General features: G+C 38.3%; 1 protein-coding gene across 1 annotated transcript in view; it reads right to left on the reverse strand.

Annotated features, from left to right (window-relative positions):
• Nucleotides 1–17,084: 17,084 nt before the first annotated feature.
• Nucleotides 17,085–27,233, reverse strand: part of TBC1D22A (TBC1 domain family member 22A) — a 141,127-nt gene continuing 130,978 nt past the window's right edge. Inside the window, exon 13 of the mRNA XM_063155450.1 lies at nt 17,085–20,322. Coding sequence (XP_063011520.1) covers nt 20,194–20,322 — 129 coding nt within the window. The 3' untranslated portion in view covers nt 17,085–20,193. The remainder of the gene's footprint in view (nt 20,323–27,233) is intronic.

A 27,233-nucleotide genomic window follows, 5' to 3' on the forward strand; every position in this document is an offset into this window, starting at 1 on the left:
ATTTCCTCCTAATATCCAATCTAAACCTGCCCTCTTTCAGTTTAAGGCCATTCCCCCTTGTCCTATCACTACCTACCCTTGTGAAAGGCTGTAAAAGGCACTTGGGCTCCATGTCCCCCTTCCAGTCAATATCTGAAGCTGTGGGGTTAAACACAGCTTTCCTAAAGAGAGATTTTCACTCATCTGTCTTGCTTCCCTCCATTCTCCCTCATCCTTGTCACTTTTTATCTGCTCCCTGAATTCTGCTTTTATTTGACATCTTTTAAATTCACTAATCTAGTAATTTTTACAGTTCAGTCTTCTCCCAGAAACATTTAACTGGGTCAGAGCTTTGTCTCTGAATGCTAGATCCTGCAAAAAGCAAACTGTGCATTGCTAGGAACCACAGAAGAGTTGGTGGATACCATCACATTTAAACCATGAAGCTGCATGAAGCCATTCACTGGGTACCTAAACTCAGGGAGTTTTCAGGTGATGTTCTCAAGTTATTTTCATTGTGATATGATGCTGCAGTCAGTAATCTTTCTGAATTACTGAATTCTGGTCAAATTCTTTGAGTCTTGATTTCAAGAATCTGGAATTATCTACTGCCTGGCAATAATTAGACACACTTTTGAAAAACAAGCTGGTTTTGCTTGGTTGCTAGTACTAAGTATTAGGATATTCTTAGTTCCTGGTATAACATATTTTTCTAAGACTGTTTTTATAACATGTATCAAGCTACAATTATAAATCAAATAGCTTTAAAATTAAAAGACTTACTTAGCTTTTTTTATCTTGTGAACATTTGCGTGAAATTGGAGCCTTGATGTGGGATGGTTTTCTTACATAATTGAACCTTTTCACAAATCCCTCAATTAAAATGTATAACAGCTTTTTATTAAAAAAAGAGCACAAATTTATCAAAACAAATAACAGCCCAAATTGTCACTGAATTGTTGCATCTGTGCTTCCTTGTCACATAGTTATAGATCTGCAAAGTAATGCAGAGGTGCAGATGACATTTCATTTTTCTTCACTGATGTCACTACAGACTCCCAGCACTCCTCCACCTATTCTCCTTCAGGACAGCAAAATCAGTAGTTCCTTTGAATCATGACTGCTATTTACAGCTCCTTGATAACATCTTTCTACTAAACTATTGTTTTACCTGGTCTTTACCATTAAAAGTGTTTATGTCTGCAATAATACAGCCCTTCTCTTATATATCATCTGTCAAAGGGATTTCTACTCAAATGGAAGAATACATAATCCACTTTCTAGGAGAAGAAGTTATGTTTTTCCTTCCTATCATAGTACTACCTAATTTCAGAGAAAATTCATTTTCATTCTGTCATAGGCTCCAGCCTTCTCGTATTTGTCTCCACCATAGCATGGTGCAGTAAGCCTATGACAAAACATGAACTCATTTTTTGTGGCTGCAGGAAAAACCGTGTGTGCTGTGGGCTGCAGTAATTGGGTGATCCTACTGGGACACTCTGATTGTCACTGCAGGATTTGAAGTGGCAGGTGTTTAGTTGTGATGCAGATTCATCCTCTCATGCCTGCGCTGCCTAACAGCATGAAGGCAAATCCAAAGCTTCCAAAAGCCTGTAAAACTCTGATAATCCTGCTAAGATTTATTGCAACAGCTCAAGAAAGAGATACAAGCAAGTCCTATAGTCAGATAAGAAAAAAAAAGAAACTTTTTTTTCTAAAGATAAGCAAGTCCACTCTAAAGGAAGAAAGCCTGTAATTCACCTTAAGTACTATCCAAGGAGAAACTAATTCCTTTCAGATGCAGGGTCAAGGTTTATGTGGAGTCATCTTGACCTGTAATCAGTTTGGCTATGAATAAACATATGTACTCTAAGGACCCATAGAGAGAAGATAAAATATGATCACTAACACATCCAGTCCAAATCTCTTGGAGCTCTGTGGAAAGGCTGCCACTGATTTTGATGGGATTTGGATGTAATTCTGTCATTCAACACAGGTGCTTTCATTCAGGACATTTTGGTTCTCTCAGTGTCAGAAAAAAATGCAGCCCACATTATCATCAGGAGAAACCAGAAAAGCACGGTACTTGTCAAAATTAAGCTAGAAAATCTTTTAGAAAGAGTTGTGTTACCGCCAAATGAGTCCTTCTTTGCTGGTGGTGAACACTAGTTCAAGTGCTAGTTTAAATTGGAAAAGGTTTTTCAGCACAGCTGGAAAAAACATGGGGAGATTTTGTGAAGCTGGAGGTTTCTACTTTTGTCCTTCCATGAGTGGCACTTTGTTTAACATATGAATTCTAGGGCACTCTGATGAAAATCATCACTAACCAGTGGTTCCACTTCCTAAAGTGTAGGGAATAAAAATACATAATTGCATTTTGCAATGGTCAGTGCATTAACAAAAGAGGTCCCTATTTCAGTGATTTCTATAACTACCAACAAAATGACCCAAATTGCTCTTTCTCAGACACACCAGCTATAAAACTGAATTCACTTCACAATGCTGAGATCCATGGGCTAAGTCCTTCTTGATGCATGACAAACAGGGCCATAAAAATTTTAAATCATATTTCTGATTGTTAGAGACTTGGAAAAGACATAAAGAAAAATATCACTTTCCATGACTTGAAGTATTTGAATTTCAACTTCTGACTGGAACAGAAGCTGGGGAGGGAGGTTGTAGAACCTTTGAGGCAAGGCTAGAAGCAGCTGTTTAAATCAGATAGTCATACCAATCCACTCTGACCATAATGACATTGGACAGTAGATCAATGGCTGAGCATAACTTTGGCACTCTGTATAGAGCCTGTTGATAATATTTTGTTTCACAAAGTTTTTGTCACAAAACAGTCTGAAAATGAAAGCAAAATTCCTTGTGGAGAAAAGTCAATATCAATGATTCTTTCCACTAAGCAGAAGGAAGGACCCCACAGACTCTTGTCGGACAGGATTCAGCTGGAATATTTGTGCTTTTCAAGGGCTTGTCCTCAGCCCCCAGCAGGACAGATCCTTGTGCCCCAGCCATCAGTCCCCACAGTCCATTGGGGCCTTACAGCCTGGGGAATAAAGGGGGAATAAAGGGGATCCCTGGAGGAGCAGCTCTGGTGTCAGGGCTCACCTGGGCCACCCAGGACAGTCTGTCAGCCCAGTGCAATGCCAGCTCCTGTGGCACTGACACTGCCCGTTCCCTCATCCTCCCCCTTTCCAGCTGCATGCCAGACACTCCCTGACTCCGGCTGGCCACTGAGCCATTCTTCTCTAGGAGTTCAGGTTGGCTGAGTGAAACCCAATCTCCTGTCCTCAGGATAAACACTGAAAAATTATGGAGCCTTGCAATTTTGCCAGTTACTCTGAAACTGCCCCTAGGAAAGGGTAGCAAAAGCCAAAAGCAAATCTGTATAGCCAGTTCAAGGAGAGCAGCTCTGCTGTCTGTGGAAACAGTTGGACAGAAATGAAGGAAACGAAGCGTGCCTCACACGTGACCGCTCCGTTGGCACGGGCCAGCTGAGGAGGGGCCAGCCACTGTCAGCCCTTCTGTTGAGGACACTTTCATCCAACCTGGTGTCCTCCATTTGTACTCCTAGAAGAGGATGGGGTTGGAGAGCATCCTAGTTTCTTTCACAACCCAGCTCCACACCTGGGCATAGTCAAATTCTGAACTCTCCCTGCTTTTTTGTTTATTAACTCGAGCAGAAACATCTCTGCCTCCCTCACATAAAGTCTTTGCCTGTTACACCTACTTTGCATAGGCAATTCCACTCTCAACTGGTCACTGCTGACCAGAAGCAACCATGCCCAGAATAAACCTTAGCAGAGTATTCATAATTACAGAGCTTATCATAATTACTTTTGCAGGGATGTTATGCAAGGGTAGGAATAAACTTTTTCACATGTAAAATTTTAGTTCTGCATTTACATCCACCTTGTTAATCATGTTTAATAGGATGTCACAACGGGACAGATACATGCAGTGTATTACCATCGGTCAGTTTAGATAGAATGGTAACCAGGTCTGAGAAGGGAATGAATTTGGGATCCTCACATCATCCTTTCTCCTACAAGCTTGACTTTAAAGGTTCACTTGGAAGATAATCAGCTGGATAGCAGGATGGCAGTTAAATTTTCTGGACTCTGAAAGCAGACACTCACAGGCTGGGTTTCCCTGGAAGCACCTGTCAGACCACACATGGCTGCAAGAGATGCAGCTGACTCAAGGCACACAAGGCAGCAAATCTGCAGCCAAGCTGTCTGAAGCAGTTGAGGGAAGAAAAACTTTCAGTCATTCAGGCTGGAAAATTACAGTGTTTGGTTTTCACAAGGTACAGTAACACCTACATTGTTTGCCACTGAAAAATTATATTTACGGTCTGTTGAGATGAAATAATGTACTTTAATCCATGAAATTCAGAAAAGCTGAAATTTTACTTTTTAAATAGCATTCTCTGTTGCCTGAAAGTTTTTACTGCAGACTGTAAGACACAGCAGTAAATGTAGTCCCTCTTCGGAGCCTGAAAGCTGAAGTGGCAGTGCTGACATATGAAATAGTGAATAATACAATTAAAGAAGTCTGCTCTCCTTCTAATATGAGCTTGGAGATGTCAGTGCTAGTACTCTTCAGAGTAATAACATTGTGCATTATTAAAGACAAGATCTCAACAGCTGTTTAATGTTAACATAAGACACCTAAACACATTCTGAGAGGCTCCATGTCAGTCCAATATAGGCACTGCAATTTTAACTTACTAACTTCTCTTGCATTCTAAAAGTTTATTTCCTGTTTTGTCAGAAATCATTAATCTTTAAAAAAAACTCCTAAAATCTACCCACAGTTCTCCATATCCCTATTTGAAGAAAGTTACTCCAGAGTCAGCCAAACCTCTGCCCCCTCCTAGGGCCTTGGTATTCATGCCTCGTCTCCATTTTGCCTTGAGTAGGATTCCACTGCTCCTCTTTTCCAAGACCGAGCAATACTGGCAGCAGCTGTGGTTCCTAAAGAGCCTCATGCAGGATCTGAGTTTAAATTCTAGCTGTTCACACACTGTGTGCTAGCATATGCTATAAGCAACTATAAATTGTGTACAGATGTGTTCCAGAGTTCCAGTGAAGCCAAGCTAACAACACTGAATAACAGCTCGTGTGCTTTGTAATTATACATAATGCATTTGCTGCCATATAACAGAGTCCATCTCTGTGTCAGGATTTATCCACTAGCTTAGGAAGCAAGGATTAAGAATTATAGTGTAATTTTTTAAGCAAGATTTTTAATGCAAGATATGCAAACCAAAGAGAGATGACCAATTTCTGGGGAACATTTCATGTAAGAGATTCTGATTAAATGAGCACAAAAGCCAGGGCTTAAAAAAAAACGTTTAGAACACTCTTGAAGGTCTAAAGACAAAAAACATTCACATATAAGTGAAAACAAAAAGGACGCAAACATTGGCCCAGCTGGAAAAGCAAAGTGACAAAAAGCAGGAAACAGAGGGAAGCACAGTAAAGGAATGGTGTGGGGCAGGGGAAGGAGGAGGGCAGGCTGCTGTCAGAAGATGACGCTAATGACCAGGAAGAGCAGGGCTGAAGGGAGATGAGCATCCTTAAAGCACCCTGTACATATCCTCTGCTGTACTCTCATGCAAAACTGATTCTTTTCTTAGAGAGAAGATTTTTCTCTGTAAATTAGAGTTTGAGCAATAAATGTTGGGAATATTGACCATCTTTGTTGCATGGAAAGGGAAGCCCATCATTGCTCACATACCAGATGTGCCCTTCCCATGAGTCCAACAGCAGCACTGCTTTTCTTCTCTTCTGACCAGTGGCAAACACCAAAAAATACACAAACCTGACTAGAATAATCCTTTTCTTTAAGCTGTGTATTCAAATCAGTAGAGGGAAAAGAAAGGTCTGAACATGGTATCAAAATGTGAGCATAGGTTAGCTAGCAGCTGGCAGAAGATCAGACTTTTGTGGCCTGCCCCAGTTAGAGCCCTCAGGAAAAGCATCTCAGTATGTGTTTTAAGCTAATCTAGATCAAGCCCTGGTCCCACTGTCCTGCCCATTTCCAGCTTTTTATGCCCTTCCCTGTGACTTTAGCACAAGCACTTATTGGAGTACATAGTGAGGTGGTTCACAGGGCTGGAAAAACTGAAAGCTTATGAAATGTAATAATTAGCTTTCAGCAGGGTAAGTTCCCTGGATGGGATCCACATGAAATCAGAGATGCCAGGGCTAATGCAAGAGTGGGGATAGAGGTGTGCAGCTTTGGTCCACAGGGAATGTGCAGGTTACAATTACCCAGTCCTAGATTGCCTTGAGCTGCTGAGGCAGCCCACCCTGATGCCACTCAGAAAATATCACCCGCTTCTTTGCAACCCCATAGATAAAATTCTGCCTCTTTGGCTAATAGAGAGACACACCTTCTCTTACAAACTAAGATGTTTTGTGGTTCCTCTACCCCAGGTTGCTTTCCTGATTGAAAGAGGGCTTGTAGGTTTAATGAGAGTAGTCTCCAATAGACAGTAGCAGCAATCATTAGTGAACAGCATCAGGTCCGACAGAGGCACAGCTTTCAAGATTCATCCTGTGTTTGAAGGTGATTTGCTACATCAAAGCTGAGAAAATATATTAATACGGCAAAGGGAAAAAACTCTGGAACTTTGATTATATCTTGCTTTTTTGTTATTGAGCTTACCTTTTTGTATAGCTCTTTCTTCTTGTATTACACATTCCAGTGCATTTCTCCATATGCAGAGTATTTGCATCATTTGGCAAAGAACATGAAAACCTAAATGATGATCAGACTGTGCTGGAAAGGGTCTGTTAACAGAAAACACAGGCAGTTAAATCACATCATATTAAATCAACAACATTCTTATCCCTGAAGCATGGCATCTTATTATTTATGGACTATTTATTCTTGACTCCTTGGTCTCCTTATATCTCATGAGCCTGATTAGCTGCGTATTTGATGGTTTCATTTCCTCCTTTCTGAAATTCCTTGGATTAATCCATGGCAGGTCATTTTGCTAACCTACTTTGTCCACACTTGTGATACTGCTTGGTACCCTCAGAGTCTACCTTACAACGTTGATATAGCTTAACACTGGCTGGTCTCCAGCCCTTCTCTGCCACAAACAAAAAGATGAATACTCCTGTCCCTTATCTGGGAGGGACAGAGGCAGCTCTACTTCCTAGCTCAATTTTAACTGCATATTTCTGAAAGATTAAGTGCTATATACAAATTCAAAGTGAATCTTTTGAAAACATATCTATGGAAAACATGTAAAAGCACAGAACTGACACTAGAAAGGACGGCGGCTCAAACAATCTCAGCTAACAGTCAATCACCAACATAGATTTCTGCTGTTTTATTGTCTTACTGTCTTTTATTGTGCTAGATGCTATATTATTTCTTTGAATCTTCTCTTAAGGCAGACTATATTTGACCACTTCATACAGCAATGGTTGCTGATTTTCTGGAAGAGCTGGTCTGAATTACATACATTATGTCACACATTGATGATGGTAGGAGGCAGCAAACCCTGATACCACTTTCTAGCCAGGATAAACTGCAATAGAAAACTTGGTGACAAGATACACTGGAGGAATTTTTGCAAGGGATGACATTTCATCTGAGTCCTGAACTTACCTTAAGCATGTCCCATGTTGGGCAGTGGAGCTCAGTGGAAATGGTGCAGGACTTCACAAAGGGCCTGCCACCAGCTGTCAGACCAGAGTCATTGTGGCAGACCTGGTGTCAAGTACACAGCATCCAGGGTGACTTGGTAAGAAAGAAAAATATAATAAGAAATAAAATATGAAGGTAGTGTTTTGTGCATTTAGATTAACCCTGGTCTCAACAACAACTAAACAGGCCTTGTTACTGGCTCTAGGTGCTTTAATACTTTTTGTAGAATAGCAGCACAAGAGGAGTTGTTCCATCCCAAAGGGTGTTTGTTGCTACATCAAAGAGCAGCTAACTACATTGTTAGGACTTCAGCTGTTTAGACTTAGCATGCTCCACTGCATTCCCAGCCCAGCATTCCCTACTTAACAGATAAGGAATTAGTTTGATGATTAAATTATTTCCATCAAATGCTCCCCCTTTCAGCTGTGTTAGTTGTCCTTTGTTGCTTTATTGACCCCGTTTTCCAGGCCATTGAATTTCCAAACAGCAGTCCTCAGAATTATCCCATTGGGGAAACAGTTTTCAGATTTTAATTTATCTGGGGCCTTACTGGTATCTGGTTGCATTTCTTCACCTGTTAGCTTGCTTCAGGAGGTTTTACATGCCTTTGCTGCAGTTTTAATTGATTGCTTTGGTTTATTAGGAGAAGCCCAGATGCAAAGACCAGTGCCCAAGTACTCACCCACATTGTGCTGCCACACAATGTAGCAGCTCCAGAGCTCCCAGACTTCAGAGGCAGGGAGAGAACTGCTTGGAAATTTTGCTATAGGGGATAATTTTGTTGCCTAATGACAGGTGAGTTCAAACTGGAGAAGGTGAAATAAGTGCCATAGCTGAACTTTCAGAGGTCAGTCTTGTCTCAAGACATGGTCTCCCCACTGGAGCAGGAAAACAGAGTTGTCTTGCGCAAAAAAGGAGGCAGGAGCATAACTCTGCTTTTCTCCTTCATGATATCACAGGCCAATATCTGTCCTTGTAACAAAGAAACTATAGACACTTTAACTGAGATTCATCCCTACACGATGCATCTGCTCATTTTGTCTCCTTCCATTTCAATATTGAACCAAGCTGCAGAGACGAATTCTGGCCCCATGGTATTACTCAAGGTGAACAGCTGAAGCATTCAGATAGTCATCTTCTGAATTAGCTTGCAGAGGCTAAGTAGCTAGATTAAAAGAACACAGGTGGGAGAGCGATAAATCCCGTGATCAGAGGCATTTACAACGAGCTATGAGACTCTGCTTTGTGCTGTTTGTTGCTTTAGGCTGGGGTTTTTAAATCCCAGTCTTTGTTGTTTTCCCAGCTTTGTTTGCTCAAGGCAAAGTGATTGTTGAATACCTCACACAGAGGCCCCTGGTTCTGACTGGGACAGCCTGTAATATAAAACTTTAATGAGACACAGTACCAGGATGGAGAGATATGTCATTCCAGCCTCACTGCTGCTGGTATTTCACTAATTTTACCATATGGTCCATGTCTGCAGTATGCTATTTTCCTATAGATTCAGCCTATATACCAAAGTATACCAAGACTTACACTAAAGGTCACATTTTGCTAGATTTTTTCCCCTGAAGATGTGTCCTGTCGGATCTGACCAGCCCCCCAAAAAGCCACAGAAACCAGACACATGATTTTCCTGGCTCCAAAGGCAGCATCATGGCCGGTTAAGCAAATTCCTTTTGACTGGCCTGACTGAAGGGAAGCGAGTAATTTCTGAAGCGTGGCTTGTAATGTAGCTATCCCTGTCTGGCACAAGCTCCTGGACCACGGCTGTTTTTGCAATTGCCGTGTTCTAGCTGGAGATGTGATTGCTAAAGCCGGCTGCCGTGTCTCAGAAAGAAAGGGTTGCTGCTGCGGAGCCGAGCGCGGCTCAGGCGCTGCAATTGTAGGATTGATGCGCCCTCCCGTGTACCAGCGCTGAAGTGTTTGCTCAGCCACAGCCTTCGGACATCAAGGAAACCCTCTGGAGATTTGGGTTTGTTTGTTTTTTGGGGGTTTTTTTGGTTTTTTGGTTTTTTTGTTTTTTATTTCGTCAAATAGCAACTCTGCAATACCTGTCATTCAATCTGCCAGATCTTATTGATAAAAAAATTAATTTCGAAAAAACAGAGAAGCTTTGACTTGCTAAACAGCAATAATAATAGGGCTAAGTCCTTCCCACATAGCTTTTTTTTTTGTTTATGCAGAGAACCCAAGTCAGAAAAATCAAGAATACATCCACCAAGAAATTTTGCTACTCCCAAAGAGGATCTAATAAGACTTCACGTATCCACCTTTCATAAAATCAGTAAGATTTCTGTCAAATAGAGAAGGGTAAAGAAAGAAGTATTTCAAGGTGACAGTCCCTTTGCATGAACTTCTTTGAAGGAGTGTAGCACCAGCTGTACATTTTAATTTCAGGGAACTACAGCAGAGCTTAGGTAGAACCACTGAGAAATCTTTAAGGTTTTACTTACTTTGATTTTGACACCATCATTGCTCCACTGATTCACCACAAAATATCAGATGAAAATAGCAGCCATCAATATCCATGGACAACTATGGAAATTATTGTGTTTTTCAAGAGTCTGTGTTTCTTCCTAAAGTATGAGAGCATATTATTAAATTGTAAGGTATCCACATTACAAAACTGTAATACAAGAATCCCCAACCTGCCCAAGAAATGTTCTTCATTAGCAAGGAAAAGGTCCTGAAGATAAATCTGTTTCAAGTAGCAGAAGAGTTATGTCAGATATTCTTTGTCACAGCATATATTGCAGTTGAGATGGCCACAATACACAGAGTACCACCCTACCATTTCAGAAAGCTTCAACACATGCAGAGTAACACCATATCACTTCAGAAGGCTGCAAGCATCTGCCCTTCTTGTTCTTTAGCCCAACATTTATTCCCCTCGTGTTGATGCACTGCCCTGTGTCCCTCTGCTCCCTTTGGTGTTGGTCAGTGCCCTGGGCACTCCCTGGCTCATGGCTGTCAGTGCTGCTCACCTGCTGCTCACAGCTGTGCCCGCTGGGGATGGGCTCAGCCCAGCCCCATCCCAATCACCACAAACTGTGTGCCTACAATTCTTTGTATTTTCCCTCAGCAGTGGCATGGAGCAGGAAAGGGAGGCATTGCTATTGCCCATTTTCATGTAGCTGACTGATGCATCTCAGTTCTTGGCACATGCCCTCAGTGACTGGGGGCAGGACAGAGGTTGGAGGCTGTCTCCCTGTCTTTGTCTCTTTGTGGTCCCTGGACGCAACTTAAAGGGATCCTCTGAGCAATGCAGGGCAGTAAATTGGCATTTAAAGGTGGCACTGTGAATAATACCTGTTGGGTGACAACATAGCTGCTTCAAAAATATGCTTTGCCTTCCTTCTTTCTTTATCCTGCTGTCCAAGACAATCAAATGGTCAGTATCTTTATTTGGTTAGAGATGTATTGGACTGCTTTCCTTTCAACAGATTATCCAGTCCGATTAAATCTTGTCTATTTTTTTTCCTTTTTTCTTCTACAGAAAATAGTGGTATTTCTGTCCTTGGATCTTTTTCAGGCTATTTCTTTTCATCTCCTATTGTAGTTAGGGAAATTCCAGATGCATTTTTCTTCTATTGATCTATTTTGCCCAGTCACCATAAATTTCAATGTTCTTCCTCTGCTGCATTTGTTCCATCAGTTGTCTTAACTGGCAGTTTCTTTAATAGTCCTTGTTCACATATGAGATTTTCATAGCTTTGAGCTACTTCATTTCTCTAGAGAGAAAATTAATTTGCACTTTAAACATAAGCAACACTTTGTCCCCATTCAGGCTGCTCTTACACTGTGGGCTGCCTCAGATCTATCAGGTTTGTTGTTGGTTTTTTTGCCTGAATTTGTTTCTTTCCTTTAATAAAAAAGAATGTTGTAACTGGAACCTGGTTTCAGGTCCTGAAATGACACTCAGGCCAACCAAGAAAAGAAACCTACCAATTATTTCTGATGCTTAAATCACTTCCTTTTCAATAATCCAGAAGTTGATGCTGTATCATTTTCTCCTTCTGTAACTCCTGTTAGTGTGCCTTAAAAGACAGTTGGGGAAAAAAAAAGCTTGTAATGATTATAAAAAAGTGGAGATTGATGTTTGTGCCATTACTAAATTCTAAAATACATTTGATGCATACAATATAAAGTTACCACATAATATGACAGATTAGGAAGATTTTTTTTACAGTTCTAACACCTAGGCCCAAAACTGGATTTCACAAAAAATTCAACAGTACACACAAATGTTTTGCAGAGTTGTTTGTTGAACTGAGTTTAAAACCTAGCTGGTAGTGTTTACTGGTCTCCAAGAGGTTGTCCAAAATACATGTTGGGCCTCAGGACCCCAAAACTATCCTATATTGGTTTGAAACCAATTTCTACTTGTTGGGACAACATCAATCCATAGATATAATTTACAGGTAGCTTGCATGAGTTCCATGACATGGAACTAATTATGGCATCCATGCCCTCTAACCACCATTTTCCTCCAATCATTTCTGATATCTCTGAAGTTAGAGGAAAGTTGGTTTGTCCTGCCAGTTAGAAAGAAGTCTAACAAAATCTACATCAAGGGCCCAGAGCAGTTTAGGGAACTGAAGCAATAATTCAGAATGAAAAGAGACATCTTCACAATGTTCCTGCTCAATAAAACTTGATATATTTTTCCCTAGCTCTGCTTGATAATTTGAAATTAGGAGAGTACCTGTGCTGTCTTACAGAAAATTTCAACATCAATACTTTACAAGAGCATCGTATAAAATACAATCAGTGTATGCAAGTACCAAGACAAAAGATTGATGCTATTAATTTAGTTGTGGAACAACAACTTAAAGTGGACTGGTTGGGCTCTGATACAGAGATGGGTTTCTAAACTAAGGAGGGGACTACATGGAAACCTGACATATCTGAAGCCGTCTGTATCAAAGCTTGCCTTTTCTCCTGGCATAGTTAAAAAACCCAACCCCACTCATAAAAATGAATGCAAGGTTTAAAAGAGCTCTGAGAACTAGCCTAATCTCTAATATGCAGACACTGTATGTCACCTCCCATCACATGCAGGTACTTCTCAGATTGCTGTTTGATTTATTCTAAACTTCAGCAATAGCCTCCAATTTTCCATTGCTAATACTGTTGCTTGATATCAGTGTACTTCAGCAATGGTTTCACAACACTGAAGTTACTTTGTTTATCCCATGGGTTGATAATATGCTACAGGTGGGGAGGTTGTTTATTTTTGTTTTAATAAAGAACACAGGACACAATCAGGCCATTTTATTGCTAACATACTGTGTTCCCAAGAAACATGCAGGTATATGAAGTGAATGCATTGCACACTAATTTGTGGATTGGAAATCTGGTCAGCTAAGCAGGGCCTCCTCTGGGCATTTGTCAAGTCCTTGGTCCCTGTCAGATATCACCATCCCAGCCAACGCTCCCTGTAGTGCTCCACACACTCCATTCTCTGAGGTAGGATCTTTATCTTCCTTACTGTCTGGAAAACAGACTATACAGTTTGGATGCTACTTAAATGGGAAGAGTAAACCCGACCATTACTATTACTTTTGGTCAGACAGAATGGGAATTTGTGTCCTATACATTTTAGTTAGCAGCCTATAACATTTATTTACATAACAGGCGGTAGGAGGAAGATCACAGTGCAAAGATTCCATTTTAAAATGAAGTAATTTGTCAACATTTGTTTTTCCACTCATTTCAATTTGCATGCAAGGATACTAAGTTTTATCTCTGGCGGTGCTACAGGGCTATAGTTTATTCACAGCAGGAGAGAGAGCAAATATAAACAGCAAACTAATGGGCTGAGCCACCATCTAGCTGGAGCTGAAGCTTACCTTCAGTTGATGTCACAGTACAGTAGCTGCAGCAAACAAGTCAATATGAGCTGCAGATTATAACTTATTTGAGAATATAAATTATGAGAATGAATATAAGATTTGAAATTCAAGTGTGCATTTTAAGAATGTATCTGAGGCAGCTGGTGATTCTTTCTAATTTATGTACAGCAATGCTATTTCAAACTGCAATTGTAGCAGCCACTTCAAAATACCAAAGTGGCAATGTTGACATCTATCTATAGATGTCCACTATTTGTCCTCTAAGCTCCTTTAGAGCCAGTGGAGACAGAAATCTTTTTGGGTGTCACTCATTTAGAATCACAGAATCACAGAATGGTTTGGGATGGAAGGGACCTTCAAGATCATCTAGTTCCAAGCTCTCTGCCATGGGCAGGGACACCTTCCACTAGACTGGGTTGTTCAGTGCTCCATTCCACCCAGCCTCGAGCACTTCCAAGGAGGAAACCTCCAGAGCTTCTCTGACCAAACTGTTCCAGTGCCTCACCAGCCTCACAGTAAAGAACTTCTTCCATATATCTAACCCAAATTTCCCCTCTTTCAGTTTGAACCCATTACTCCTGGTCCTGTCACACAGTTCCTTGTTGGATTTGGGAATCCTTTGCTGGCTACAAGTATCAATTTAACTTAAATTGCTATGAAAATTGAATAATATTATATATGCATATTGTATATAAAACATATTGTTTTCAGAGCATTTACATAATGAATACAACTTTCCAAAACTGAAGAGGTGTCCTTGGATGAAGAAAGATGGACTTTTCCTTATTCCTTTCATAGATAACAGAGACATCATTATCCAGTGTGATTTGAATTATCTGGATTAGCTATTATAGCCCAGAGGATGACTGCACATGCAACAGACTGGCCCTTACTATCAAAACATTCACATAAAGATTCTTTACTGAGAATGTGATGGCTGCTTCACCTGAATGTGAAGAAGTCTGATGCCCTGTATTTGATGACAGTGATGGAGAGAAAAGTACTCCTTTTTAAAATTTATAAAGAATTTTTCACTGATGCAATAATAGTAAAATATCTGGGGAAAAATATAACACTGAAAATTTTCTTTACTGATATGCCAACTTTATTCATTTCTGCATGCAAAGGCTGAATTATTTATTTGCATGAGGCAATTCATTCTATACAGTTGCAGCAAATACTTGCTGATGTCTTAGGAAAAGTTTTTACTTGATCACATAAGTATAGGACTAAATTTCTTTTTCCAGATATATAGTTTATTGTTAGCTACAGTCTGAAAGTGCTTCTACAAACACAGCTTTGAGCAGGAGCTACAGACTTCTTTTTTGATGACATGAGATGAAAAATTACCAAGTCTCTTTGCTGTTTGAATGGGATTTTATGAGTGAGATAGCCATCTAACTATTGATAAGCCTGGGTATCTCATTGCCTCCTGTGAGCTGTCATGACAGATACATATTTTGTATTTCTGCTGCTGCTAAAAGAGTGAACAGAATTGATGAAATGGGCTGGTAGCAGGAACTGTTCACTGGAAATCTCAGATCTTTTGGAGGAAGATGGAAATATATATGAAAATACATAAGCTGAATTTCAAAAAAGCTTTGTGTGAGAGATTGCATCCTTAATTTAAGGATGAAGTGGCCTAAATACCCCAAGAGGCACATTTTCTCCTTTCTGGAAATCAGAAATTATTGGGAATAAAACTCCTCTATTCTCCCTGAAGGTTTTGTTGTTTTTTTCTTCTACTGCTGTAAATTTCAGAATGCTCTTCCCATGAGGAGGATTTCTGAGAAGGCACAAGTAAGCTATGGTTGGATAAGAAATTTCTGAAAAAAGTTCTGGAGTAAAGTATCCCCAAATCCAGATCTCACAGAAATGAAATCTTAGTTCTGAAGGATACATAACAGGAAAATTAGAGAAGTATACTAAATCTTGATTTATTTGATAACAAAGACTGAGCACTTCTGTCCATATTGGTTGCAATTTCAGACTTTAATTTTCTCTAATGTGGAAGCTTGATTACAAGAACAAACATGGGAGCCCAGTTCAACCATTTACTGTACACATTAATTCTCCTTTGGAGAAGCTTTGGAAGCTTGTAGGAAATTGTAGGAAATTCTTGTGGCCAGAAAAAGCCCAATTTTCAGAGCACCTGTCTCTGAGAGACTTTCTCTAGCATCACATCTCTCAGCCTCTCATTTCTGGCACAGGCATTGACTGTCCTGTGGGCTCCACACAGAAGAATTTGAAGCATTAAAAGAGTCTCTGATACAGTGCCACAGCAATTTAATTATTTTCTCTCATGCTGCCTCAGCTACACTAAGCTTAAGGAATTAGATGGGATGCAAGATTTTAGCTTTAACTTATAAAAATGCAAATGATCTGGAATTAAATTGCTCAGGAACTTGACTCCCTATCACACAGTGATAAGAAGCACTCGAGCTGCAGTTCTTTCCCATGGCACAGAATTCTGCCTGAGTGATTGCTGGACTGGGAGCCTTTCCACCTCACATCCTCCTCCAATCTCCAAAGAATTTAATGTGCTACAAAGTACTTATCTCCACTCTGTTTTCAAGGAGGAACTGACCTGAAGTACACATCAGATTTACAGAAAGTCCCTTCTGTTGTACTTCACATTTATATCCATGGAAAGTCCTCCATCTGCCCAGACACTTTTCCATGACTCCTTTTGCACAAGAAAAATCAACAAACAAATACCAGCACATACTTGTGACCCTCTGGGCCTTTACTCCACCTTCTTGATCTCTTCTGCTTTTGAAAAAGCAATTTGAAAGACCTCCCATTGCTGATTTTATGCAGGATCTTTAGAGAATTATAGCAGATAAAGAAACACAAGCTTTACTGAAGGTGAGAAACCAGCATGATTACAATTCATTGTCATTCAGGCACCTAACAGACAGACTGCCTCTGCATCCCTGTCTCCACACCCGTGAATCAGGTGGGGAGTTTGAAAGACAGAAGTTACTGTCCTTGCCTTCTCTGTATATTTTCTCACCAGATACACAGGATTATTGGAAGTCTCCCAGTAACTTTCTTGACATAAGGGACTTGAGCTACATATATGATATCTCTCCTTGATGGTTAATCTGCCTAAATCATCTTAATTTCCAGATCTTATTGACCCTATCAGGTGTTTATTGTTTCCTCACTATGAGCTGAAGTTTCCCCTTCTCCTTTACTCCCAGAGCCATACAGAATTCTGTGCTTCCTCTGTGTGCCTTGCCCTGATTGGCTTCACCTTCAGTTTGATTCTGCTGTGGTGTCAAATCCATCTTCCAGAAAATGCTCCATACCCTCTATGTACATGATCTATGCACAGGCACACCCTTGGAACTTGCCTGTATGACCAACTTGCAGAACCTACAAGGTACCTGGGCAGAGAGTGGCAGAAATGTAACTGGGAACTGAGGTTCTGTTAACCCATCTCCTCTTGTGATAAAGGCTTTTGAGGCTGTAAAACAGAAACACACCGAATCCATGCTCTGGCGTAGGGTGCAATGTGTTCAAAAAAAAAAAAAAAATAAACACAAGCTTTCCACTCTATGTAGCACTTCATAAATATGTGTTTATTTCCTCATCTTTCACCAGTTTTACAGTTTTAACCAGTGCCTCAGGGGTAATGTTCGTCAGAAGCATACAATGGAACTTCAGATAGTTCTATTCTGTAGTTAAGAAATGAAAAAAATTAACTGGCCTTTCCATACGGAACTGCGCCAAATAATAATGAAACAAAATTTTTTTAGCATATTACAGAGTTACCTAAGATTTCAACTTACATTTCTATCTTACTCATGTACTGTATTTACACAGTTAACTAATTTATTATTTACATTTTTCAAATTCTGTAGTCATAAATCTTTTTTATATTGTACATTCTAGTTTAAACTTTTATTACAGAAATTATTTAACACACATTTCAGACACTGCAATTTAAATATTTCACATGAGTTCTAGGAAATGACTGCCTGGTTTCACTAGTGACATGTCAAGATGCCTCCTTCATAAGAAAATACATATTACAAAGGAATTTTATCATATTCAGAATCTTGAATTTTGAGAAAACTAATTACATGGGATGTAACCATGATAATGCTATTTCCTTTTCTATGCAATATTTTTTTTTGGAATGACATTTTACCTGAGATGTAAAATTGTTAAATGTGTGGGCTTTTGATAAAAATTTGAAATTTTACATAAACGTTGGCCTTCTATTTACTGAGAACTACTCCTATCTGCATAGATATATAAATGTTATTTATATATCTATATCGTATTTTCAAAAAAATTCTATATCTACATAAATAAACATTGGTATTATATTAGGAAACTTCCCACTATCCTTAAAAAGCAATGTGCTCAAGTACAATATTCAACTTCTGACACAGACACAATAGTAAATGTGACCTCTAATGGTAATACTTCCTTCCAAGGGAAGTGAGAGGTACCTGTTGAATTTGGAAGACATGACAGACAACTAATGTGGACCCAATGAAGGGAATTTTATATATCCAGTCCCAAAAATGTTGTGCAGGAGCATCTGACACAGCAGACAACTTTGGGTCACTTTTCCATGTTACATGTAACTACCTAAATAATGTCTTAATAGAAAAAAGTTAATTATAGAAAATCTTACACCAGTTAATGCTGTGTTGTCTTCTCTCGTTACAATAATATGCATTTCTATTACCAAATGATTGCAGATACCAAGTTTAAAGCAAATGGTCACGGATTTCATGTTTCTTTTATTCTGTTATTGGTAGACACTGTTAGGCACAATATGACATTCCTTGTAAACATAAATTCTGATACATTAGACCACAAACTGAGGTTACAGAAAGCAGTACACAGACATGTGAGAAGCACAGATCCACTACACATTCCAGGCACAAATGCAGCCACCTGGGAGGCCTGACCCTGTATCCATCACAACTCAAACACCCAGCTGACACCAGTGGAAAACAAATGCATCCCAGTTGCCAAACCAGGTTTTTGAAATAATTCTCTTTTTATCTTCTACCAAAGATTTCATATACTTTTAAAATATAGATGGTCTCATAATAACGTGGTGGTAAAAATGTATTTTACTTTATTTACCCTGAAACACCTAATTATCATGAAGTCTGTGAAAAGAACTAAGGCCCCTAAAGCAAGTAATGTAACTAATACATTTAGAAAGCTCTCTTCAAAATATGTATCTACATATTTTTAAGAAGTTGAAAATAATCTTTCAATAACAAGTCATAAGAGAAAAATCTCTTGAAGGTTTTTTATTTCCCAAACTTAAAAGTGCACTACACTTTCTGTGCAACGCTGTGCCACTCAAGAGCCCAACTGAGGAATAGGAAGTCTGAACTTTTAAGTGTATTGCTTATTGCAACTCCCACCCTTCATAACCTGCATGTGTATGGTAGGCACAAATTAATATGAGTTATGAGTTATTTACATCCAACAGAGCAAACTTAGAATTCTTAGCAGAAAATATTTCTTGAAAGAAAACAGTGCACTTGAATTATGTAAGTTTTAAGAAATTATCCAGTATTCCATGGTTATATGAAGAAACATTAATTTTAGTCTATAAACTCATAGAGCATTTTTGTTCTGCTAATGACCCATGAGCAATCTGAGTATACAGTTACTGCTATTGTTGATGGGAGCTAGCTCTCTTCCTCTGAATAATCAGGAAAAGGGTATTAAATTATTTAACAAAAAAGCTTTGGAAAGATATATTAATTTTCCTTTTCTAATCGCTAGAAATGGAGAATAAGGCAACAACTGAGATAAAAATATATCTTGCTTAGTAAACCAAGCTTCTTAATACATTTCTTAAAAGTGAAATTTCATGCTGAAAAATTGCAAGGTCTTAAAAGAGAAACTTTAATTACTTTGACAAGACCATGCCTTCTGTTTAATTCACTATTTTAAAGCACTCCAGAATATATTGAGAGGGACTTATTTCAGTGTAATAGATGAGTTTTCAGCTTTAAGTAACTCCTTTTTATGGCTAAAAAGCTTCTATAGCATCCTTCAAGACTGAATAATGTTTAGAAAAACGCCACCAATTTCCATTACAACCTTCTATATTCTTATATTATAGAAGTAATCTAACCTAATTCCATGGGAAAACAACAGATGGTGTGCTAATATCAGTGTCTTTTGAGCTATAATGAGACCCCAAAACACAGGCCTTGCTGTCTCATGTGGTCTGTATGATCAAGGAGAAGTTCTTTTTCACCACTCAAAGCAGATTTCACCAACCAAATCTGGCTGATAAATTCATGGCAGGTGACACTGAAGTAATGACAAAATAATTCCGTAAGTAGTTTTAAGTCTAAAGTACAATTGAAAAATTGCTCCACATAAATAAGAGAGACAACTATTCTATTTAGACAAGGGGAAAAAAGAAGAAAATAACAAGACTTCTGGACTCATTTTTCATGCTGAGCAAAAAAATTCACTTTTAAGTTCATTCGGTGCTCGATATCCTGCTTTGTCCACTTCTTTGGTATTCTGTTCTCATTCTGCAAATTCCAACAGAATTTTAATGGTCATCTTACTTCAAATGAAAGAGCAAGGAGCTGAAAGCATAACCAGAACAACAGATGCCATAATACTGCAGAACACGTTGCTTCTAATGATTTCTGTCTCTTTATATTCACTTCTTGTAATGATTGGGGGCGTCCGCAAATGCAAACTTCAGTCTGTAGGCCTCTGCTAGGAGCACACTGATGTCTTCATTTCCCCAATGTACTGTGGGCAAATTCTGTAAAAATATCAGTAACTCCTAATTGAAAAGGAAAAAAAAAAAAAGAGAAGTAAATATATTTTTTCAAATAGCAGTGTAATAACTATATATTACTTATACAATGACCATTTATAAGCAACCACTCATGTACCACCTCTGCATCCTAAACAAATCTGAGATCCAATTAGGTTTAGGGATTTTTACATAGATACTTGCTATTCAACCTTTCAGTTCAGAAACCTGCTATTAATTGTAGCTGAAATATGGTCATTTGATAGATAATTTTTTTTTGAGAAAAACAATCTCTGTTGCTGCCTACCCAAATTATTTTTTGTGCTCCAGGGCATGAAGTTATACAACTGGATAAATTTTCAAAATTATGGATAATTGCTAAGCCTGGGAGTCTCTCACACCAATGCAAAGATAAACTACTTCACTACTTATACATGAAGAATTATGAAATAAATTATTACTTCAGTCAGTTGCAGTCAATTCCCACCTCGATTCTTAGCCCAGGTTTCCCACTCCCTGCTGGTTTCTGATCCCAAAGCATTTTCCTGTGGGTAGCTTTTCCTCTCTCTCATTTTAGGTTTAGGTGAAATTCACTTCCAAGAAGCCTAAGCCCAGGAACAGAGGTAACAAGAAGCTCACTGGCACACAGTGCCTCCCTGTTCAGTTCTGATGAAAATGCATCAAAATCCACCATGATCCTCAGCAGCACAAAGCCTCAAATCCTCATCTGTAGGCTGAGACCTGCCAGCTCTGAGAGGACTCTTTGGAGGATCAGCTACCACAGTCTCCTGACAATTCACACGAATGACAATTTTTATAAGGCTCCTAATTTGACTAAACTCTGGAAGTTAGTTTGCTCTTTAAAGAAAAAAACCTGGTGACCCCTAAAGTCAAAAACCCTCAAATGTGATGCAAAAGCCACCCTAGGCCAAATTTTAAGTTCATGTTTGAAAATTTTCATAGAGCAGATCACCTGTCTGTTTTAATTGTGTTGATAAACTGTGGCAAAACAGCAAATGAGAAGTTTTGTATGAGTCACAACAAAATAAACACGGACTTTTACGATGGGAGGTATAAGGTAATCTTAGGAATAAGTGAAGTTGTTAAGCCTGCTTGTATCTTCTAGGTGCTCTATTTTTGCAGAAAAAATGCAGACAATTTGTGCACATTTGTATACATGCATATGTATTTGTGAGAATGTGTATAAGTATATTTTTATGTGAGTACATCTGTTCAGGTTTATTCTGAAGATCAGGAATAAGTGAACTGGAATGCAATTAAAACCACAGCCATTATCTTGTTATAAATCAGAATCCTGCAGTAGCATGTATAAGTACCCAGGGAAATTATTCTTCTTCATAAGAATCATATTTTCCTTGCTCCCCCTGCTCCCTTTTAAGCACCTTCTTTCATAGAAGATGGCTGTAGAAGCCCTTAACAAGGATTCACTGATTTTAAGAAAAGTCAGGAGCAGAATTAACATTAAATTATTTCTTTGTGTTTGTGAGAAAATTATTTTGACTTCATCTATTTCACAGTCTTGCTATACTGGTTCTTGTAATATGAAAAGAGAAAGGATAGAAGTTGAGCAGTACTGTATATTTAATTATGAATACTAAGTAGTAATACAACAGAGTTAGCATGAGAATGTCTCTATTACACTTGAGAGAACACATTTTTAATAAAGTATTGTATAATTGTCAAAATCCCACTCTTCTAAAAAATTTCAATGTACTTATTTGACAGTTATGTTGATAATTGTAATTAATTAATTAGCAGTAGAGTGTAGGAAGGTTGTGTGGAGGGATCATAAATGCCTTCTTCCATGAAAGTTCTTTTCTCCTTTTAGAAAACTTTCAAGCAGCCCTAAGACACAGCAATTAATTCAGTGAGTTTTGTGAAATTACCTCTTTTACTCTTTGCAATCTCAAGACTTTTCTGGGTCAGACTACTGGTGCAAACAATTCACATTGCTGGAGCAGAGTTTTGGTTTTCTTTGGGCTTTGGAACATCCAAAGACTATATCAATATATATATACCACAACATCCATGCTATATGGAATTTAACATATAGCTCAAATCTGAAATAGGACTTTGGAACATCCAAAGACTATAGCTTCAACATGCATGCTATATGAAATCTAACCTATAGCTCAAATCTGAAATAGGACTGTTAGTGATGAACTAGTTTAATACTTCAACCATTAATTTCAAATTTGATAATAGTTTTCATCTGAATTAAATGGCAGATTAATGCATTAACTGTCTCCAAGTCCACTTCTGTTTGAGTGGGGATTTTGCCACTGTTACCAGGGGAGAAACCAAAGTCTAAGACTGGTACTGACTAGTGAATATGTGTTACAAATGCATGTAAAATAACTGGCCAAAGACATACTACTTGTATGACCATCTAAAGATAAAGCTTTATCTTCCTGTGATCTATGACAGAGCTTCAAAACTTGCTCAGATAGAAATAAAGCTTATATCTTTTTAAAAATAAAGTTGGCAAAAGCCTCACTAAAGAAAATGTTATTTTCTTTAAATTGGAAAATTTTATTTTTCTTTGACTGCTAAAGAAAATCATGCTGCCTTTATTGCTGCATATGGAGAATTCTTTGGAAATAAGGAAACTGCTATAAAGAAACTATCAAAAACCCCCAAACAAAGTCTTTGGATGTGAAGAACTGTACAAATACACTGCTTAATATTTAAAAGACCACAATGACAAGTTGGTCTAAAACTGCTCAATTCAGCATTTTACAGTTAAAAAAAAAACAAAAAAAGAGCAAGAATTACTACAAGTGACTCAAGCTTAATAATTTATTTTTAATTATCATTATTTTTTTGCCAACAGATAAACAGCTAAGCAGCATGTACAAATAAGGCATGCATACTAACTTCTTAGATTCATTTTCTTATCCACAACAGTATAAAACTACAAGGCACTCTTTGAAATATGACGACTCATAATGTGAATTAACATTTACCATTAAAGACTTGTAGATGATAAATTGCCTGGTCTATTTCGGATGAAAACTGAGTCTAAAAATCAATCTTTGTAAAATATTCCTGGAAGAGTTTTGTTTTCTGCTTAATTTAAATGGTATTGTGATGACACCTGGCTGAAGAATCAGGGCAGCCTGATCATCATCATCAGAGCTGGGGTTTCTAAAATCCCAGGCCAATGTTTGTTTATATTTTGGCTTTACCAACAAAAAATATGCTCAAAATTATGTCCTTTGAATTTGGCAAATAGAGTGCCCTGTTTTCCTGGACTCTTACTGAGAGGAGGATCTGTATCAATGCCTTGAACTGGGGCCCATCTGCAAGGCCCAGCCTGCCAGCACAGCTTCAGCTCCGTCTGCGGCGTCTGCCCTCTCAAGCCACACCAGGGAAAGGCATCTCCATCCTCCCTCCCTCCCTCCCTCCTTGCCAGCCAAGCAGAGGAAGATCAAGGTACCACTTGCATTTGCTCCTGCCCCTCATCAAGCACAAAAAGGGAGGAGATTTTAGGCACAGTGTTACTCTTATATTTAGGGGCTGCAGCTGATGTTACCCAGGGCAGTGTGAGGAAAATGGCATTTGTTAGCAGGGAGAAGAGAAGGCTAAGGCAGCAACTAAGAGCAGCTCCACACAGAGGGGGCAGGAAAGAAAAGAGGTGCCAAGAGGCAATAGGAACAAGCTGAAGCTAACTTGTCACACCAAAACAATCCTTTGCAATGAGGGTGCTTGAGCAGCTTGCCAGGGAAACTGCAAATCTGTCCACTGGGATTTTCACAGCTCTCCTGGCACACCCTCAGCAGGCTGCTCAAGCTCCAATGCTAGCCTGGCTTGCAGCAACAACACGCACGAAGGAGCTCCCTTCCACAGTGAAATTTGCCAGTGTTTTATTTTGTAAAGGACTTGGGCTTAAATAGAAAAGAAATCCCAAAGTGAAAAAAAAAAAAAAAAAAAAAAAAGCTAAACATTCACCCCCCTTTGGACCATTTCAAGAAACAAAGGTATGTTTCCTGACAAGTAGAAACTTGTATTTTTCATTTGTAATTAAAGGATATAGGGGGCTGGTGCAGCAGAGTTGCTGGGTCAGACTATGAATAAATTAAAAACCTATAAATCAAACTGACATTTAAGTATGGCAAAAGATCTGAATGTAAACTATATACTAGCCTTTGTAAGGGATTTCTGGTTTACAGTGACTTATTTAACCCACAATTCTGAAATAATTCTTCAGTACATTTGAAATTCAATATTTTTGTTACCAAACAAAAACCTTATTTTTTATAGAATTCCACTCATCATATTTCCACAATTTTAACTACATTTGGATTTACATGATACATTACAGATGTGCATTTGTAAAATATGCTACATGTAAAATAGCATGCTACTATATATAAAGTATTTTTAAACACTTAGAAGTTGATATATAGAGTGCAGTTTTAAAGTAAATGCACTTTTAAAATCTAATTTTTCTAAGATAATTACATTTTTCTAAGATAATTACATGTATTCTAGAACTACTGTCTTCACCTTTTAGTCAAGACAAGACAGTGATAAACGTGCAGGAAGTGCTGTGGTATAAAAGCCCCTCTGGATGTATGAAGAGTAAAAGTATGAGGTCTGTGTTTTACACACCACAACAGCAAGAGCAATACTGTTAAGCAATGGCTGTTGTCAGACACAAAATTATTCTTGAGGGAAAAAAATGTTATCCCAGAAGATCCAGTACACATATCTAAAATAAAATACCAGACTACCAGACAGACAGCTCAAAAAAGGTGATTTCCAAAGCTTCTATTCCTCAGTTTCCTCTAAAATCAAAAAGGTCAAGGTCTCCTCCTTGTAGACTAGATCAAAACTGAATATTAATAAAACTTCACAAAATACATTTATAATAATTATTACAAAGTTATCAGCCTCTTTGTCCTCATTGAGATTTTAACCCAATGAAAACTCAGCATATTAAAACAATTTTTAAAAATCCCAAACCCAGAGCAAAGAAAGCAAATTTTATCGTGTTTTGGAATCTGGTTCATTACCAAATCTCCTTACAGTATGACGTCTGCTATAATCCTGTTAGAAATAAAATTTTTAGCATAAGATTGGCCAATAATACTGTTTTTTTGGCAATAGCTATCTGTAGTTGTTACCCTATTTACTATCACCCCTACTCTGACTCCATATGAGGATCTTGAAGGAAGGAACATAAAAAGCAGTTCCAGGAAACATATTGATAGTTTATAAAACATAAAAATGTTATTCTAATGAGTAGAACACTAAGGTATCTTCTGTGCTAATCAAAGCAGTATATTTAATTTGAAAATACAGAGGTTTTGTCTGTGTGAATTATTGACAAAGTTCAATTGCAAGGTTGTTTTGTTTGCTTGTTTGTTTGTTTTAAGAAACTTAACAGGACATAAAAACCAGCAATAGTGTTTTCATTTTAGATAATATAAAATGGCAGTAACTAAGGTTAAAATCAAACTTGAACATACTGAGGACATTACAGAGTTAGCTTTTAGTGTCAAAACTGAGAACCCATCTATTAATTTAACAAATAAAGGCACACCTAAAATGCAGTACTTTTCTATGAGAGTTGTTAATCCTTCCTGCTGTTAACTGCAATGCAATTACAGCCTGAGCACTCCTGGTCTGCCACACCTCTATTTTATACTCATAGGCAGAACCTACAGTCTTGCTATACTTTGTGATCATAAACTTTACAATATTCTGCTTTAGGTTTGTATATAAGTAACACAGAGGTAAATTAAATTTATATATAATCTTCAATGATTTGATAAGAAAATGCTAACAACTATAATTTTAATAAGAGCTGTATGTTTTACACATTATGAACACATATAAAACACTGCAAAATTTATGATGGCAATTTGATTAAATGGCCCCTTCATTTGTACATTCCAAAGCTGTACTTGAAATCCCAGAATATGGCACCTACTTTTAAAGAACTAATGAACTAAAATTCTACTAAAAATTTATTTAGAGTAATTATTGACACAACCTGAGGAGGAAACCAGTTATTGCCAGGGAAAAAAAAAAAAAAAAGGCTCATTTATCTTTTTAGATAATTGTCACAGACATATTTTATGAAAAATTCTTTCCTTAGGATTTTTTCTCCTGAGAAGCTGAGAGGCCTCAGGAAAATGTAAACAATGGTTATCTGCTGCTGTGGAATGCAACAGGTGCATCAGTGATTGGTCTCATGTGGTTGTTTCTAATTAATGGCCAGTCAGTGAGTGGGCTCAGACAGAGAGTCCAAGCCACAAGCCTTTGTTATCATTCCTTTTTTTTCTATTCTTAGCTAGCCTTTTTTCTTCTATTCTTTCAGTATAGTTTTAATGTAATATATATACTAAAATAATAAATCAAGCCTTCTGAAACATGGAGTCAGATCGTCGTCTCTTCCCTCATCCTAAGACCCGTGTGAACACAGTCACAGCTAACAGAAAAGAGAAATAAACCTTATGGATGTATTAAAAGAAATCTAAATTTTTTTATGGTTTTATAGGAAATTGCATAATGTTGGACTAGAGATAGAGCTGGATGATTCATACATGTGTTTGCAACCAGATGTAACCACTAAACAGGCAAAAAAAATCCTTAATATAGGGATTATTTAACTCCTGTTTCCTTCACAACATTCTTTTCCACTTGATTGCATTTGGGATTGCCAATTGTGAAAGGAAAGGATGGCTAGTGCCAAGTGGGCATCCCCTGTGTGGGATCCCCTCAGCCCCCTTCCCTGCACTGGGAGCAGACAGACAGATGTGCCTCACACCCTGCAAGAGCTGCAGGAGCCAGGCTGGCACCGTGCTGTGCCATGTTAACCTCTAATCCTCTTCCCAGACATTTAGGATGAGGGATACCTGCTGCTTTGGGACTCAGCCAGGCTCAGTACAAATCCTCCCCTGCCAGCC

The sequence above is a fragment of the Melospiza melodia genome, chromosome 4 (genome assembly GCF_035770615.1).
Source record: "Melospiza melodia melodia isolate bMelMel2 chromosome 4, bMelMel2.pri, whole genome shotgun sequence".
Classification (NCBI taxonomy): Eukaryota; Metazoa; Chordata; class Aves; order Passeriformes; family Passerellidae; genus Melospiza; species Melospiza melodia.